The sequence below is a fragment of the Rhineura floridana genome, chromosome 3, assembly GCF_030035675.1.
Source record: "Rhineura floridana isolate rRhiFlo1 chromosome 3, rRhiFlo1.hap2, whole genome shotgun sequence".
NCBI classification, from domain to species: Eukaryota; Metazoa; Chordata; class Lepidosauria; order Squamata; family Rhineuridae; genus Rhineura; species Rhineura floridana.
The window spans coordinates 150975721-150990384 of record NC_084482.1 but is presented as its reverse complement, the minus strand read 5'-3'; the positions used below and the strand labels follow the sequence as shown (position 1 = coordinate 150990384).

At 40.9% G+C, this 14664-nt stretch overlaps 1 protein-coding gene across 2 annotated transcripts in view; it reads right to left on the bottom strand.

The window, feature by feature from the left end:
• RPN1 (ribophorin I) overlaps window positions 1-14664 on the bottom strand; it is a 34621-nt gene that overhangs the window by 3234 nt on the left and 16723 nt on the right. Inside the window, exons 1-8 of one of the 2 annotated variants that reach the window (XM_061618353.1) lie at window positions 12569-12970; window positions 9765-9829; window positions 6311-6617; window positions 3882-4091; window positions 2471-2663; window positions 1770-1869; window positions 1103-1241; window positions 594-713 (exon numbers count right to left, since the gene is read on the bottom strand). In XM_061618353.1, the coding sequence (XP_061474337.1) occupies window positions 594-713; window positions 1103-1241; window positions 1770-1869; window positions 2471-2663; window positions 3882-4091; window positions 6311-6617; window positions 9765-9829; window positions 12569-12802 (1368 nt within the window). In that variant the 5' untranslated portion in view covers window positions 12803-12970. Of the gene's footprint in view, window positions 1-593; window positions 714-1102; window positions 1242-1769; window positions 1870-2470; window positions 2664-3881; window positions 4092-6310; window positions 6618-9764; window positions 9830-12568; window positions 12971-14664 lie in introns of those variants that run through there. The other variant, XM_061618355.1, reaches the window with a different exon arrangement.

Here is a 14664-nt window from a genome sequence, read left to right as displayed (position 1 = left end):
TCATCACACGGAATTTACCAAAAAGAGTTGCCTGGAACAAAGCAGCAAAAATTAGGAGTAGTCAGGAGCCCACCATTTGCTTAAAACAGACTTCTCTTCAACAACAGAACAAGGCTGCTTGGGTCAATGTTAAGATAAACGTGGACTGAAAGCCCTTTTAAAAATCTACTTCATTTGCTGAAGATTAAAGATAAAGAACTTTGGCTGACTGAGAAAGATCAGACATCACAGAACATGATCATATATTGATTCAAACAATTTAAATATATATTTCAAATATATTTTGCCTATGCTAAAAAAGATTAATTCTCAGAACATCACTTATATAAAGATAATGTAGTAGCCTGCTTTTCCAAGGTAGCCATACTTACAAAAAAAATGGGCTCCTGCTGGGAGGAAGGGCGGGATATAAATTAAATAATAAATAAATAAAAAATTAAAAATATAAATAAAATACAAAAATATTTTAAGTACGATTGCACATAAAAACTGCAACAAATCCAGTGCTCCAACACCACCAAGATATCCCATAGAAAATGGTGAGATCAACCCTCCTGCAGCATCTTCTCTGTCTCAAGCCTGTATTGTGGTACCTTAGTGATGGAGAAGTCCAGCCTCACATAGAGGATCACTGTAAAGAATAGGATGTAGAAGGCTCCAACCACCAGAAGAGGTTCCTGCAGCATCAGGATCTTGTTAAAGGTATAGTGTACCTAGAAAAAGTAGGGCAAGTAGTGAGAAGAGAGTAAACTACTTTTAGCGAAGATGATACTCTACCCAGCTTACATTCCTAAACGCAAGAATGAGCTACATGCAGGTTCAAGGCTGAGCTCAGAACACAAAGAATAGTAAGGCTCAATCTTTTCACTGACCTACAAATTGAAACATGAGTTGTTGCTATTGCAGCCATATCACTTGTTATAGAGGCTTGTATCCAATGCTACTCCTAGTTAATGGACATGGCTAAGTCAGGTTCATTAATTTCAATGAGTCTACTCTGAGTAGGACTAGCACTGAATACAACCCAAAGTAATATGGGCTGCAATGATGAGAGCGGTACTTCTAATGTTTTATGCTATTCACACAAAGGGACTATATTTACCACAATATCCTGGATGTGCTGCTCAACTAGATTGTTCTTGTGTGCCACAATGACTGGGCGGCCAAAAGTGTCCAAATAGGTGTAGTGCAGTTCATCAGGTTCCCGGCTGATATCATATGGACTGTCTACATGGATGTGTCTGTGAACAGGGGAATATGCAAGAACATCAGCTGTCCCAGAAAAAGCTTAAGTAGTACATACAAACATGTAAAACAGCCTGTTGTAACCAAAGAATGATTGGCTGTGTACTCGTACCACAACAAATATAGCCTTTTGCATATATGTCACTGAGGAATAGCACACTCCTGTGGTGAAGCCGGAAGGCCATGCTTCAGGCTTTGGCATCACTTCTCAGGCTAACCCCTGCCCCCAGTTGCTCACAGAAAGGAACTGCATGCAGTTGGAATGCATGGTTGTGTAGGCATTCCAATTGTGTGGAGTCCCTATGCATAAGCAGCTGCTTACATGCAGGAATTGTTTTGCAGACAAGCATGTTCAACATGCTGTCACTGGAGGGTAGGGACTAGCATAAAGATGTGAAATCGGGGACACAGCCACAAGCACAGCCCACTCTTGCTTCCCCATGGGTGTGAGTAACACGTAAACAGGGCTTATGTTTTATGGCTAACAGATTAAAAGCACACAACAAACTCATATTATTACTTACTTGGCACCTTCTGGAAGGATTATCTTTACTGTTAATGAGTCTGTAACTTGCTCATCAAACACATGGTCAACAAATCTCATCTTCAGTGCATATTGATCACCTAGGAAACAACAATAATAGGCTACCAAGAATTTTTCTATGCCTCAGGATACCAGCTCTGGAGGCCATACTCAGTAAAACAGGATTTTTAAAAGGTGTGCTCATAAAAAATATTAAGCCCCATTAAGACTAGTTTTAGAATTTACTGCCAGTAAGTAACATGAAGGTAAAGTTAAAAGTGGTCTACACGACAATCTTGATACAATATTAAATTGTGCACACAACATAAGCTGTGCAAATCACAGAACTTGGTTGGATATCATCCTTTGGCTGCATTGTTTATCAGTTTGTATGTTCTGGGAAAGGAACAGGATGGTGCCAGGAGAGTAGGAAGTAGGAGGTGGTGAGCCTAAGGGATAGAGAATTACATCTGAAGGCCTTGAAGGGACTCATAACCATGCAAGCTGCTTTTCAGACCCTGGCTGCATGGTTTAAATTGTTTATGTAATCAAGTCTTGAGATGTAATTTAACAGTACAGCAGCTAATTTTGAAATACTGTACACACACAAATAAAAATCTATGGAATTCCAAAGATGCCATTCTTATACTCCGGTTACTCACATTATATTCCAGATGCCACTACCCTAACAGGGAAACGTACCAAGATTAAAGAGGTATTCATAGCTAGGCAGGTTATAACCAATGATGTAATGTGTCTTCCAACCGCCGAATAGGGGAAAACGAGGGCGAATCTCCATTTCCACCGAATCATCCAGGATGAGAAGGTGACTGGTAGATATGTTGCCGATTTCATCTCTGTAATATACATCTTGAGCAGCAGCAGGAAGGATAGTCTGCAAAAGCAAGATAAGCACTTAGTGTGGATTTCACCAACTGGGTCATTTGCCATTTACTCAGTTTTTAGTGAAAATGCATTCTTAAAAATTGTTATCGCCATTCCTACAGCAGTTGTGATCACAGTATAAGTAGACCATATATGGCAGGCTAAATCAAAGGATTCAAGTTAGAAGAGATTCTGGTCATGTGGTCCAATCCCTTGCCCTAAAGCATCACCAATCAATAGCTGCCTAATCTTTCGTTCAAAACCCTCCATGTTTAAATATAGTGCCTCCCTTTCTAAAGGATACAAAATGACAGCTGGGCCGATCAGAAAATTAACTCCTAGTTTCTTAGATGAATGTCACCAGGTCCCAGTGATTGACACCATAGTGTACTAGACATCAAAGTAACATCATTCCTTGCTTATTCTTACCTAGAGACTCTCCCCCTCATTTGTTGAGACTATTAAGGGTTCAGTTCTAAGCATACTTGAACTTACTTGAAAGTCAACACACTTAAAATCAAGCAGTCAGTCTCAACACAGTACTGCTTCAGATTTTAAAAAAATAAATTAGGTACCAAGGAGGTCAGAGTTATTTTCCTGTTACTGGGTTTCCCAAATTGAGTGCCATAATTATTTTAATACAGTAGGGCCCTGCTTACCGGCATTCCGCTGATGCGGCGGCTCTCAATTAGGGGAAATTCCGTTTCAAAGCCGATTTTGCGATTTTACAGCATTTGCGACATTTTCGTGCGACGCAGCCCATTATAGTCAATGGGTTCCGCTTTAGGGTGGGGGCCTGGTCCCTAACCCGGCATATAAGCGGGGCCCTACTGTATTTAACATGTTTTGTTTTAAATTGCTTCTTTTCCACTATCCGAGTAATTCTTACACATATTGGATTGGGAATCTTTTACCCAATGCACCTTTTGCTTGAGAACAACAGAAGAATGGTGGGGAAGGCTGCAATCCTAACCATCTGTATTGAGATGATGGAGCTTACTCCCATGTAGTTAAGGTACTTCTATATCAGCAACAAGAGTGTCATAAAATGGGACAGAAAGGAAGTGCCCAGTAATGCCCCATCTCCTCAAAGATAGTTCAATGGTAATGCTTCCTTGCTATCCCTTTTCCCACCTAAACAGCCTTGTCCGTTTCTGGTAAGGGAAGGATGAATCATTTCAAAAAATGAGCCTACTTTTACTACAAAGAGAAATATGAAAAGGCAGACCTTAAAAGACTTCACAGAAGATATTCCACTGTCTGGTTGTCTTTGGTAGTCATATCTGGAGAAAGGCCCTTTGAGAACAGCTCCTGTATGCTTTAAGTCAACAGTCTCTTCTACAGCAATATTACCCCAGTGGGAAACTTCAATGACACGTGTCATGCTAGTGATAGTCAGGAACGGGCTGTTGTTTTCATAGTGTACTTTAAGGATGTCCTAAAAATAATAATTAAAAAAGTAAACAAACCGAAGACGGTGTGTCCCTACTTTGTTGTAAAAAAAGCAATTTCATTTTATAGCAAAGCCTACTAGCAAGTCAGACTCTAGTTCTTTTGTGTTGAAAGATTACACAATCTAAGGTTTAATGCTCATTTCAGCATGCAGTCACTCACTTCATAAAGACCCAGATGTCAATTAACCATGTCACCACTTCTCTAAGGGCAGCATACACAAAAGTGTTGTTTCATGTCTGGAGAACATCACTTCCTCACACCCTTATTATAAATTCTTCACTGTCAACACAATCCACTGTTTCCTTTTTTAACATAATTCAGTTTTGAATAGAATAATCAACTGAAATCTTTTGTGCAGAGGGCTAAAGTACTGAGATTTTACACCCTATAAAAATAATGCAGTGGGAATATTCTAATGGAGTAGTGCGTGATCTTTTCCAGCTTCATGGAAAGCAGAGTTTTTATTTTGAAAAGCCATAGGCATGGAAGTGGAGAAAACAAGAGAGGGAGCAACACCACTGCAAGAAGACTCTTCCACGAATCCCCTTTTCCTTCTGTCGTTACATTACACGCACCAATGATTTTGATCGAACAGGGGTGTGACAATATTTGCATTCAGCTAAAACTAGATTAAAAAACAATGAAGTGTCATATGGTGCCTCAAAAACTAACAAATTTATTATGACATATATTTTCATAGACTTAGAGTTTACTTCACGAATGAGTGAAGTGTTATCATGAGTTGGCAGGCACATATAGACATGGGTGCAGGGCGTATATATACCCACTAACTAATAACCATACATCTACTGAAGTGGCCTCTGGTCCATCAAAGATTATGCCATAATACATTTGTTTATTATTTAAGATACCACAAAACTCTTCATCCAACAGATTGACGTACCTACCCCTTGGGAAATTGAAACCAGATTTAAGAATCTGAGAACAGCCAACAATTAAACATAATTAAGCCAGCTCTCTGTGTTCAGACACCAAGTACTGTTTGGGGCTCTCAACTTTAAAATGCATTTGATAGGGGGTTTTTCCCCTGCTTATGTACTTTCATAGCATAATAATTATTTCCCCATTTTCTCCCTTTAGAGAAGTTTACTTTTTTTTTGGGGGGGGAGGGTTTTATAACACCTGAAGCATTCATCATATTTATTATATGTTATGAAGTGGTCACAATATCAATTGACAGGAGGGCTCTTTGTAAGTATTATGAAGCCGCCACCTCCTCTTTGGCTGTATTCACAATTAACAGGGAGATCACACAGTGAGCATATAATTTTCACTCTTAAGATTCTTCACAGCCAGGACTATACATAAGAACTGTTGGCTAGATCTAGCAAGGATCTATGTAGTCCAAAATTCAATAATCAACAGTGGTAAGCCAGATGTTCTTGGGAAGCTCATAAGCAGGACATTAAGGGAATAATTACTCCGTTTGCCCCCACATCTACAAATCAGAGATGTACAGCCTCTGAGCAGGAACATTGTTTTAACTCAAACATCCATGTTCAGAGGCAGTATCTGCCCAAAATCTATACCGAGAAACCACACATGGTCTATTGTGAACACTGTCCATAAGCAGTGATTAAGTATTATTTTTCTGTCCCCAGTAGAAATCTTTCTCTCTCTCTCTCTCTCTCTCACACACACACACACACACAAAATGCTTTGTCTGATTTTAAAGATTATAGAGGACTGGTGCCCTTTAGCTGAATCTTAATAATACTAGTGTATGTTTCTATGCTAGCCAGAGAGGAGAGAAAGCTTCTTAGCAAGCCAGGAAAGAAATCTGTCTTCTGTCAAAAGCTGGCTGGCACAGGAACACAGCACTTCATTTCTCCTTCACCAACCCACTCACTTGCCTGCACAAAATTCCATGTACTCACCTACATGGAATTGTCATCCATGATGAACAGGTGAGTTGTTAAATACAAGGCTGCTTTGGTTTATTTTAGTTAATTAAACTAAAAGTTTAGGGCTCCTTCAGGGGGATGGATGGGATGTAAATTCAATTAATAATAACAATAATTCTTTTAAGTTCCTTACATTTTGTGTTTCTTGATTTGTATTACTCATTTGGCACAGCAGAACAGCATGTATGTAGCAGAATTAAAATGTATGTATTTTAATTCTACATGAATGGCAAATTCCCTTTAGATAAATCTTCTATTAGCATTAACTGGAATTTACCTCGCTGTATGGTGGAACATCCTTGAAGGGTCCATATTCAATCATGTCCTCTGACCGACTGGGATTGCCTAGTTTGGTGTAGCTTTCTACATTCCTTGAGGCTAGTTTCACACGAGTAGTTTGGGTCTTGGTTGGATATGGAGAGTAAAAATAATGATTACCCTCAAAAACCACAAACTGCTTCTCTGCCTGGGTGATATGAATTGGGTATGGCTGCAGGACATGTGTAAAAACTGTTTCAACAGATAACCGAATCTTTGCACCTGGAGCCAAAGGAGATGGCAGTTTTACAGTGAAGAATTTGCCACTGAAAAAGAAAAAAAGGTAGAAAAATCAGACAGGTTCCGGTAGCTTTATAAACACACACAAGTGTGGACATAAGTTCAACAAAGATTCTCACTATAAGAAGATATCCTCTCCCCCTTTTTAATCGCTACTGCAGTTTTGGAAGAGCCTGTCTGCCATGGTGGTTAGTGTTGAACCAGCCAAGGTTCAAATCCCCACTCAGCCATGAAGCTCACAGGGTTACCTTGGGCCAGTCTCAGCCTAACCTACTTCAAAAAGTTGTTATGAGGATAAAAATGGGGAAAAGAAGAATCACGTACCTTGAGCTACTTGGAGGAAAGATAGGATATAAACATAATAATAAATAAGTGCACTGCTATGGATACTCTAATTCATTTCTGCATTCCTAGATCAGACCTACTAGCTTGGGTTTAATTAAAATGGCAATAATGGGGCCCACTGCAAGAAGTAAATATGGAAGATGAAATTCTCAGGAACTGTTACTACTTCAGAGAACCTCGATCTCAGCTGATTGAAATCATACGTGCTAACAGTCTTATTTTAAATGCCTAAACGGCAGCAAAGATACTTTATTAACATTAAAGAATAATCAACGACAATTATTTTCTGTCTCCAATAGGCAGGTTTAGGTTTTTGAGAAGCAGATTGTGATGCAATTCGGTAAATTACTACACCTCTCAGGTTCAGGCAACAACCATATCTCATCACAACTATCAGACTAGATTGAAAAATAAAAACTCCAAGAATCAAAAAGAGGCAGCCACTATGAAAACAATGTTAGCCGGTCTATGATTCTGCAAGACTGCAGGCAAACATAGAATCATAGAGTTGGAAGGGGCCTATAAGGCCATCAAGTCCAACCACCTGTTCAATGCAGGAATGCAAATTAAAGTATACCAGACAGGTGGCTATCCAGCTGCCTCTTGAATGCATCTAGAGTTGGAGAGCCCACCACCTCCTTAGGTAACTGGTTCCATTTTCGTACCAATGGAAGAGTTAGGAAGTTTTTCCTGATGCTCAGTTGAAATCTGGCTTCCTGTAACTTGAGTTCATTATTCTGTGTCCTGCACTCTGGGACGACTGAGAAGAGATCCTGGCCCTCCTCTGTGTGACAACCTTTCAAGTACTTGAAGACTGCTATCATATCTCCTCTCAGTCTTCTCTTCTCAAGGCTAACATGCCAAGTTCTTTTAGTCTCTCTTCATAGGCCTTTGTTTCTAGTTCCCTGATCATCCTCATCGCCCTCCTCTGAACCAATTCCAGTTTGTCTGCATCCTTCTTAAAGTGCGGTGTCCAGAACTGGACACAGTACTCAACATGAGGCCTAACCAGTGCCGAACAGAGGGGAACCAATACTTCACGCAATTTGGAAACTATACTTCTGTTAATGCAGCCTAACACAGCATTTGCCTTTTTTGAAGCCACATCGCACTGTTGGCTCAAATTCAGCTTGTGATCAAAAACAATCCAAAGATCCTTCTTGCATGTAGTATTGCTGAGCTAAGCATCTCCCATCTTATAACTGTGCATTTGGTTTTTTTCCCCTAGGTGTAGACCTTTGCACTTATCCCTGTTAAATTTCATTCTGTTGTTTTCAGCCCAGCCTATCAAGGTCCCTTTGAATTTTGTTTCTGTCTTCCAAGGTATTAACTATCCCTCACAATTTTGTATCATCTGCAAATCTGATAAGCAGTCACTGCACCTCCTCATCCAAGTCATTCATAAAAATGTTGAAGAGCGCTGGGTCCAAGACCGAGCCCTGCAGTAATCCGCTCGTTACCTCCTCCAGTTTGAGAAGGAACCGTTGATAAGCACTCTTTGAGTACGATTCTGGAGCCAACTGTGAATCCACCTGATAGTTGTTCCATCCAGCACACATTTAGCTAGCTTGCTAATCAGAATATCATGGGGCACTTTGTCAAAATCTTTCCTGAAGTCAAGATATTATGTCCATAGTATTCCCACAGTCTGCCAAGGATTTTACCCAATCAAAAAATGGGATAAGATTAGTCTGACAGGATTTGTTCTTGATAAATCCATGTTGGCTTCTAGTAATCACTGCATTGTTTTCAAGGTGCATACAGACTGACCGCTTTATAATCTGCTCCAGAATTTTCCCAGGGATCGATGTCAGGCTGATTGGTCTGTAGTTTCCAGATTCCTCCTTTTTGCCCTTTTTGAAGATTGGGGCAATATTAGCCCTCCTCCAGTCATGAGATACTTCACCCATCCTCCACAATTTTGCAAAGATAATACAGTTGTTCCGAGAGTTCTTCAGCCAGTTCCTTCAATACCCTAGGATGCAGTTCATCAGGACCTGCAGATTTGAACTCGTTCAAAGTGATTAGGTATTCCTTAACTGTTTGTCTATCAATCTCAAGCTGCAATCCTGCCCCTTGAAGTTCACATTTCTCAGGAGGGTCATTGAGCCTTTTTTGGGAAAAGACTGAGCCAAAGTAGGAACTGAGCCCTTCTGCCTTGTCTTTGTCTTTAGTTATCATTTTGTCATCCTCACTGAGTAGCTGTACCACCATTTATTTTCTCTGTCTTTTACTATGGATGTACCTAAAGAAATCTTTTTTGTTGCTTTTGGCATCTCTCACTTACCTCAGCTTATTCTCAGCTTTAGCCTTCCTGACACCATCCCTGTAATTCCATGCTACCTGTCTGTACTCTTTCTTTGTGGCCTGGCCTTCCTTCCACTCCCAGTATGTGTCCTTTTGTTTTGTTTTCAGGTCATCTCTAAGCTTTCTGTGAAGCTGCATTGGCTTCTTCTGCTGTCTGCTCCATTTTTTCCTTGATGGAATTGTTTGTCATTGTGCCTTTAGAATTTCCTCTTTTAGAAACTCCCACCCATCTTAGACTCCTTTTCTCATTAGGGTCACTCGCCACAGAACCTTACTTACAATTTTTCTGAGTTTATTAAAATCAGCTTTCAAGCATATGGCTACTCTCAGCTTACATCTATGTCCTTAGGACAATATTTAGTTTTAGGACCACTTTGCAAATTACACAAATTTAAAGTGTAAGTGGGGTAAGTGTATGTATCATACGGGTGCATTCAACAAGACTGGGTCAACTCCTTCAATGTATGTTTTGTGGCAACCCGGGTGCAATATAGCTCTAAGTTTCCCATAGCAAAACTCACCTTCTACCTTTTACCTTTGTCTCCTTCAACTCCAAAGTATTATCTTCTTCTTCCTCACCTTTCACCTATTACAAAAGATTACATTAAAGTCTGGTCAGTTACAATTTAAGGTTCCTATATAGATGGCTAAATTCATCAGAAGTGCTAATCCTTACTCCCACCCAGCGGAGAACAAGTCAGCAGAAATGCTAAGACACACTTTAATTTGACATATACACTAATAATTAGCCATGCAATCATTAACAAGTTGTTGGCTAACTCCATAAACCCTGCAGCGTCATCTAAAAAGCAAATGACAGATGTCAGTTTAACCCTGAAGACTTTCATACAAGAACACAGAAATTTTGGCTTGGATTACTAGCCGAATCTATTGTTTGTGGTTGCAGTTTACCCTTTTCTTCCCAGTATCCTGTGGCATATGGAGAGAACTTGGAGAACGGAGAGGTGTTTGCCCTTGTGCTGGGCTCTTGCTGAAGGGGCAAGCAGCACCATGCTTCTGCCTCCTACAAAATCCAAGCAGGAAGGGAGAAAAAACATTCATCCCTTTTCTCTATGGAGACTTTGAAGGAAGAAGAGGTAGTTTTCCTTTGAGCTGGGCTTCTGCAGATGTGGCAACAGAGAGGCTCTGCTGATGCTTTTTGCAAAAGCCAACACGAAAGAAATCACCTTTTTCTTCGGCTAGTAGCAAGAGTTGCTTACTGGAAAGGGACGGCATTCAATAATGGCAAACAGACAAGCAAGTTCTAGGATGTTTATTACTTTCAAAACAGTAGTGGTTTATGGGATACACGTTCTCATTCAAAGGCTTGTTTCTACTGAAAATTTTTCCGAAGAGCTCCTTGAATAGCCACAACTGGATGGACAAATGATAGATGACAGGATTTTGGCCTTGCTTTGTTGAAATCAGAACAGTCCTGATTTTTCTTTTCCCAACAACTCAAAGGTTACAGGGGTTGAGATGCCCCTGGCAGCACTTTTATTCTCATTCTGGAGCTAAACTGGCCAAAAGAAAGGATACGTGTGATGCTCTTGCGTCCCCCTTGGGAGGGGGTTCATAAGAAAGTGAAGACATGACCAGAGAAGAGACATACTTGGAATCAAGATTCACATGAGGACCAACACTTAAAAAAAATTTTTTTTACAGATGATTCATCATTAGACACATATATGAAAATACATACATTTATTCCCCAAGATTACTTCAATGATCATTTTGTTCCATTTTAATTCACAAAGGGCTTTGCAGGCCTCATCATAACTCTAAGGTGGATCAAAATTACTAGGAACTGCAACTAGAAAATAATAGGTTGCCCAAGGACTTTAAGGGAACTAAAGTATGACAGCAAAATGCCTATATTCAAAGTCCATATTCAGCATTGTTCAGTTGTATGCTTAATTTACAAAATGAGCCAGCAGAGATGATGCAGAACAGACAATGGCAGCCATTCTATGCATTATAGTTACAAGGATGTAAGTCTCATTAAACTCAAAGGGACTTCTGAGTAATTGTATTCAGAATGGGCCTCGAAGTCACATGAAAAATCATACTTTAGGGCAGCCTTCCGCAACCTGGTGTCCTCCAGATGATTTGGACTACAACTCCCAGGTTGTCTACACTAACTGACAGCGGCTCTTCAGGATTTCAGACCTGGGTCTCTCCCACCCCTATCCGGAGATACCAGGGATTGAATCTGGGATTTTCTGCACACAAATCAAATGCCCTACCACCAAGCTACAACCACTTCCCGAACAGTCGAGATTGCTCGTTTTCTAATAACTGCACTCCAACAGAATATCCAGTCGTTCAAGGTTCAGAACAGAGCTTCCATTAACATTCATGGACAGTCAGGAAACACAGGCAGTAATCAGTGATAAGAAGTCACTTAAATGTTCTCATGCCAGCAGCCTGTGTGTTCAGCCAGCCACAGGCCTTGCAAACGCATGCGTATGCTATTTCATAGACATGCCTTGAAATCCACGCCTTCTTCCCTCTAGATTGCCACTGGTTGCTGATTGAAGCACTTACGCTTACGTGTCAATATATGCCAGGGCATTACTACAAGGGCAGCAGCTCTGGATGCAAACTTTAACTGCAAACTTGCACCTTTAAGACAGACCTCCATTTCTCCCCATGGATAACATATTTTCCTTTCACTCTGTTCCCAGAATACAAAGCAATACACAAGCAACTTGCAAGATTCCAAAATTTTACTAGATGAGCAACATTTTATTTGGCTTTGTTCATGGCCCACCTTGCTGACAAACTGTTCAGAGGCAGCCTCCTTTCATCTCTCTGTGGGCATACATGCCACCCACCCACAAAATGCAGCTCGGCAGCCCAACTTACTAACTATAGGAAAATAGGAGCTAAACACACCACAACCATCATAGTAAACCACCAAATAAACAGCCCCAAAATCATTTCCACTCAAATGGTAAGAGCTCAGTGTCGGTTAGCAAAGGGATTCTGGAATGTGGGGGGGCGGGGTGGAGCAGGAGAGAATGGAAGCAAATAGCCAAAAAACTGGAGAGACTCTGAGCAAAGGAAAATTAACGCCACCCAAAGAATGGGAGAAGAGGAACAATGCGGGAAAGGCAGAAGCATCGCACCTAGAAACGATCAATGCACAAAAATCTTAAAATCGTGTCGCATACAGGAGGAGAAGCATTAGCGAAGAAACACTAGGGCTACCAAGCGCATCATCTTTGCCAAGAGCTGGAGGGCGGCTCAGTTCGCGGATCGAAGCCACAAAGGGGGTTGGAAGCCGAAGACGGAGAGGCTACAACCTGCATCAGTTGCTCACCTGCACCCCCAGGTAGGCCAGGTGGCTCTCCAGGCCGGGGTCCAAAGCCAGGAGGAAGGAGGTGGCAGACCCGGAGCCCCCCGCGGAATTGGCCAGGCTCAACTCAGCCGTCACTTTAGCCAGGTGTGTGCTGAGGTCCACCGTCCGCTTTACTTCTTCATTGAACAACTCCGGGGCCGTCAGGGCGCTCCCCACGCAGAGAAGGAAGAAAAAACAGGCGGTGCTGGTCTCCATGGCTGGCCACGCCGAGACACGAAGCAGCGGACCAAACCGGATGGACTTACTCCTTCGCGGCGCCGTTCATTCATCAAGAGGGCACAAGATGGCGCCCCGCACGCTGAGGGAAAGACAAGATGGCGACACCCAGCAGCAGGCAGCGCAGGACTGTAGCGCGTGTAACTCCAGGCCAGGGCCTGACCCTCCCCTCGCGTGTACGTCATGTGATCGAGGAATCACTGCAGTTGCGTGACTGTTTATAAAACGTCAGATTAAATGCTGATGGAATGAGTCATACTGCGGGACTAGCGTTACCAGCAACCCAGATGTTCAAAACAAGGACGGCAAAAAATAAACATTGCGCAATCGCAAGAAACTGCTCTTCTGGAACAAAGATGCTGTTCGGGGAACCCATTATTCTCTGCTGTGCCTTCCGAAATCCTGAAATGTGGTTTTCAGATTATGAAGTCTAAATTTGAAGTAGAGAAGGCCAAACTTAAGTGTTAATGTGAGAAACTTTGTGTGTGTGTGTGTTCAGTGATCCTGAAAGAACAATTATCAGAACAATTTTTAGAGAGAGAAAGCACAGATTAGATCGGGTGGGCTAATTAATTATATAAATCGGAAAAGAAAATACAAGGAGTCTTGTGACACCTTAAAGATAACTATACTAAGGCATAAGCTTTCATAGACCATAATCCCCTTTTTGATTAGTTTTTAAGGTGACATAAGACTTGTTTTTACTGCAACAGACTAACATGTCCACCCTTCTAGATATAAGAGGAACTGCTTTTTCTGATATTTCACTTCCATATGGTTTGCTCTGCCACTTCTATTGGAATGAGACTGATTTTATTCCTACATTTAGTGTTTTTGTTTTTTGTGTGATGGCACTCACTGGTACAGAGTACTGGCATCTTTTTTTGCTGCCTCTGGCAACCATTTTGTGCTGGCAAACAAGGTATGAGTGTTGGCACTTCATTTTTTTTACTAAAAAAAGTGCTGCTCACATCTATCATATTTTTATGTAATATATTGCATTGCTAAATCATTTTTATTTAGAAAATATGGGGTACAATAATGTGAGATGTGTGTATTTTATCACCCTATTTGTTTAATCTGTATGCAGAACATATACGAAAAGCAGGATTGGACCAAGATGAAGGAGGTGTGAAAATTGGAGGGAGAAATATCACTAATTTGAGATATGCAGATGATACCATACTACTAGCAGAAACCAATAATGATCTGAAACGAATGCTGATGAAAGTTAAAGAGGAAAGCACAAAAGCAGGACTACAGCTGAATGTCAAAAAGCATAAAAGTAATGACAACAGAAGATTTATTTAACTTTAAAGTTGACAATGAGGATATTGAACTTGTCAAGGATTATCAATACCTTGGAACAGTCATTAACCAAAATGGAGACCATAGTCAAGAAATGAGAAGAAGGCTAGGACTGGGGAGGGCAGCTATGAGACAACTAGAAAAGGTCCTTAAATGCAAAGATGTATCACTGAAGACTAAAGTCAGGATCATTCAGACCATGGTACTCCCGATCTCTATGTATGGATGTGAAAGCTGGACAATGAAAAAAGCAGTTAAGAGAAGAATTAACTCATTTGAAATGTGGTGTTGGAGGAGAGTTTTGCGGATACCATGGACTGCGAAAAAGACAAATAATTGGGTGTTTGAACAGATTAAACCAGAAGTATCACTAGAAGCTAAAATGATGAAACTGAGGTTATCATACTTTGGACACATAATGAGAAGACAGGATTCACTAGAAAAGACAATAATGCTGGGGAAAACAAGGGAGTAGAAAAAGAGGAAGGCCAAACAAGAGATGGATTGATTCCATAAAGGAAGCCACAGACCTG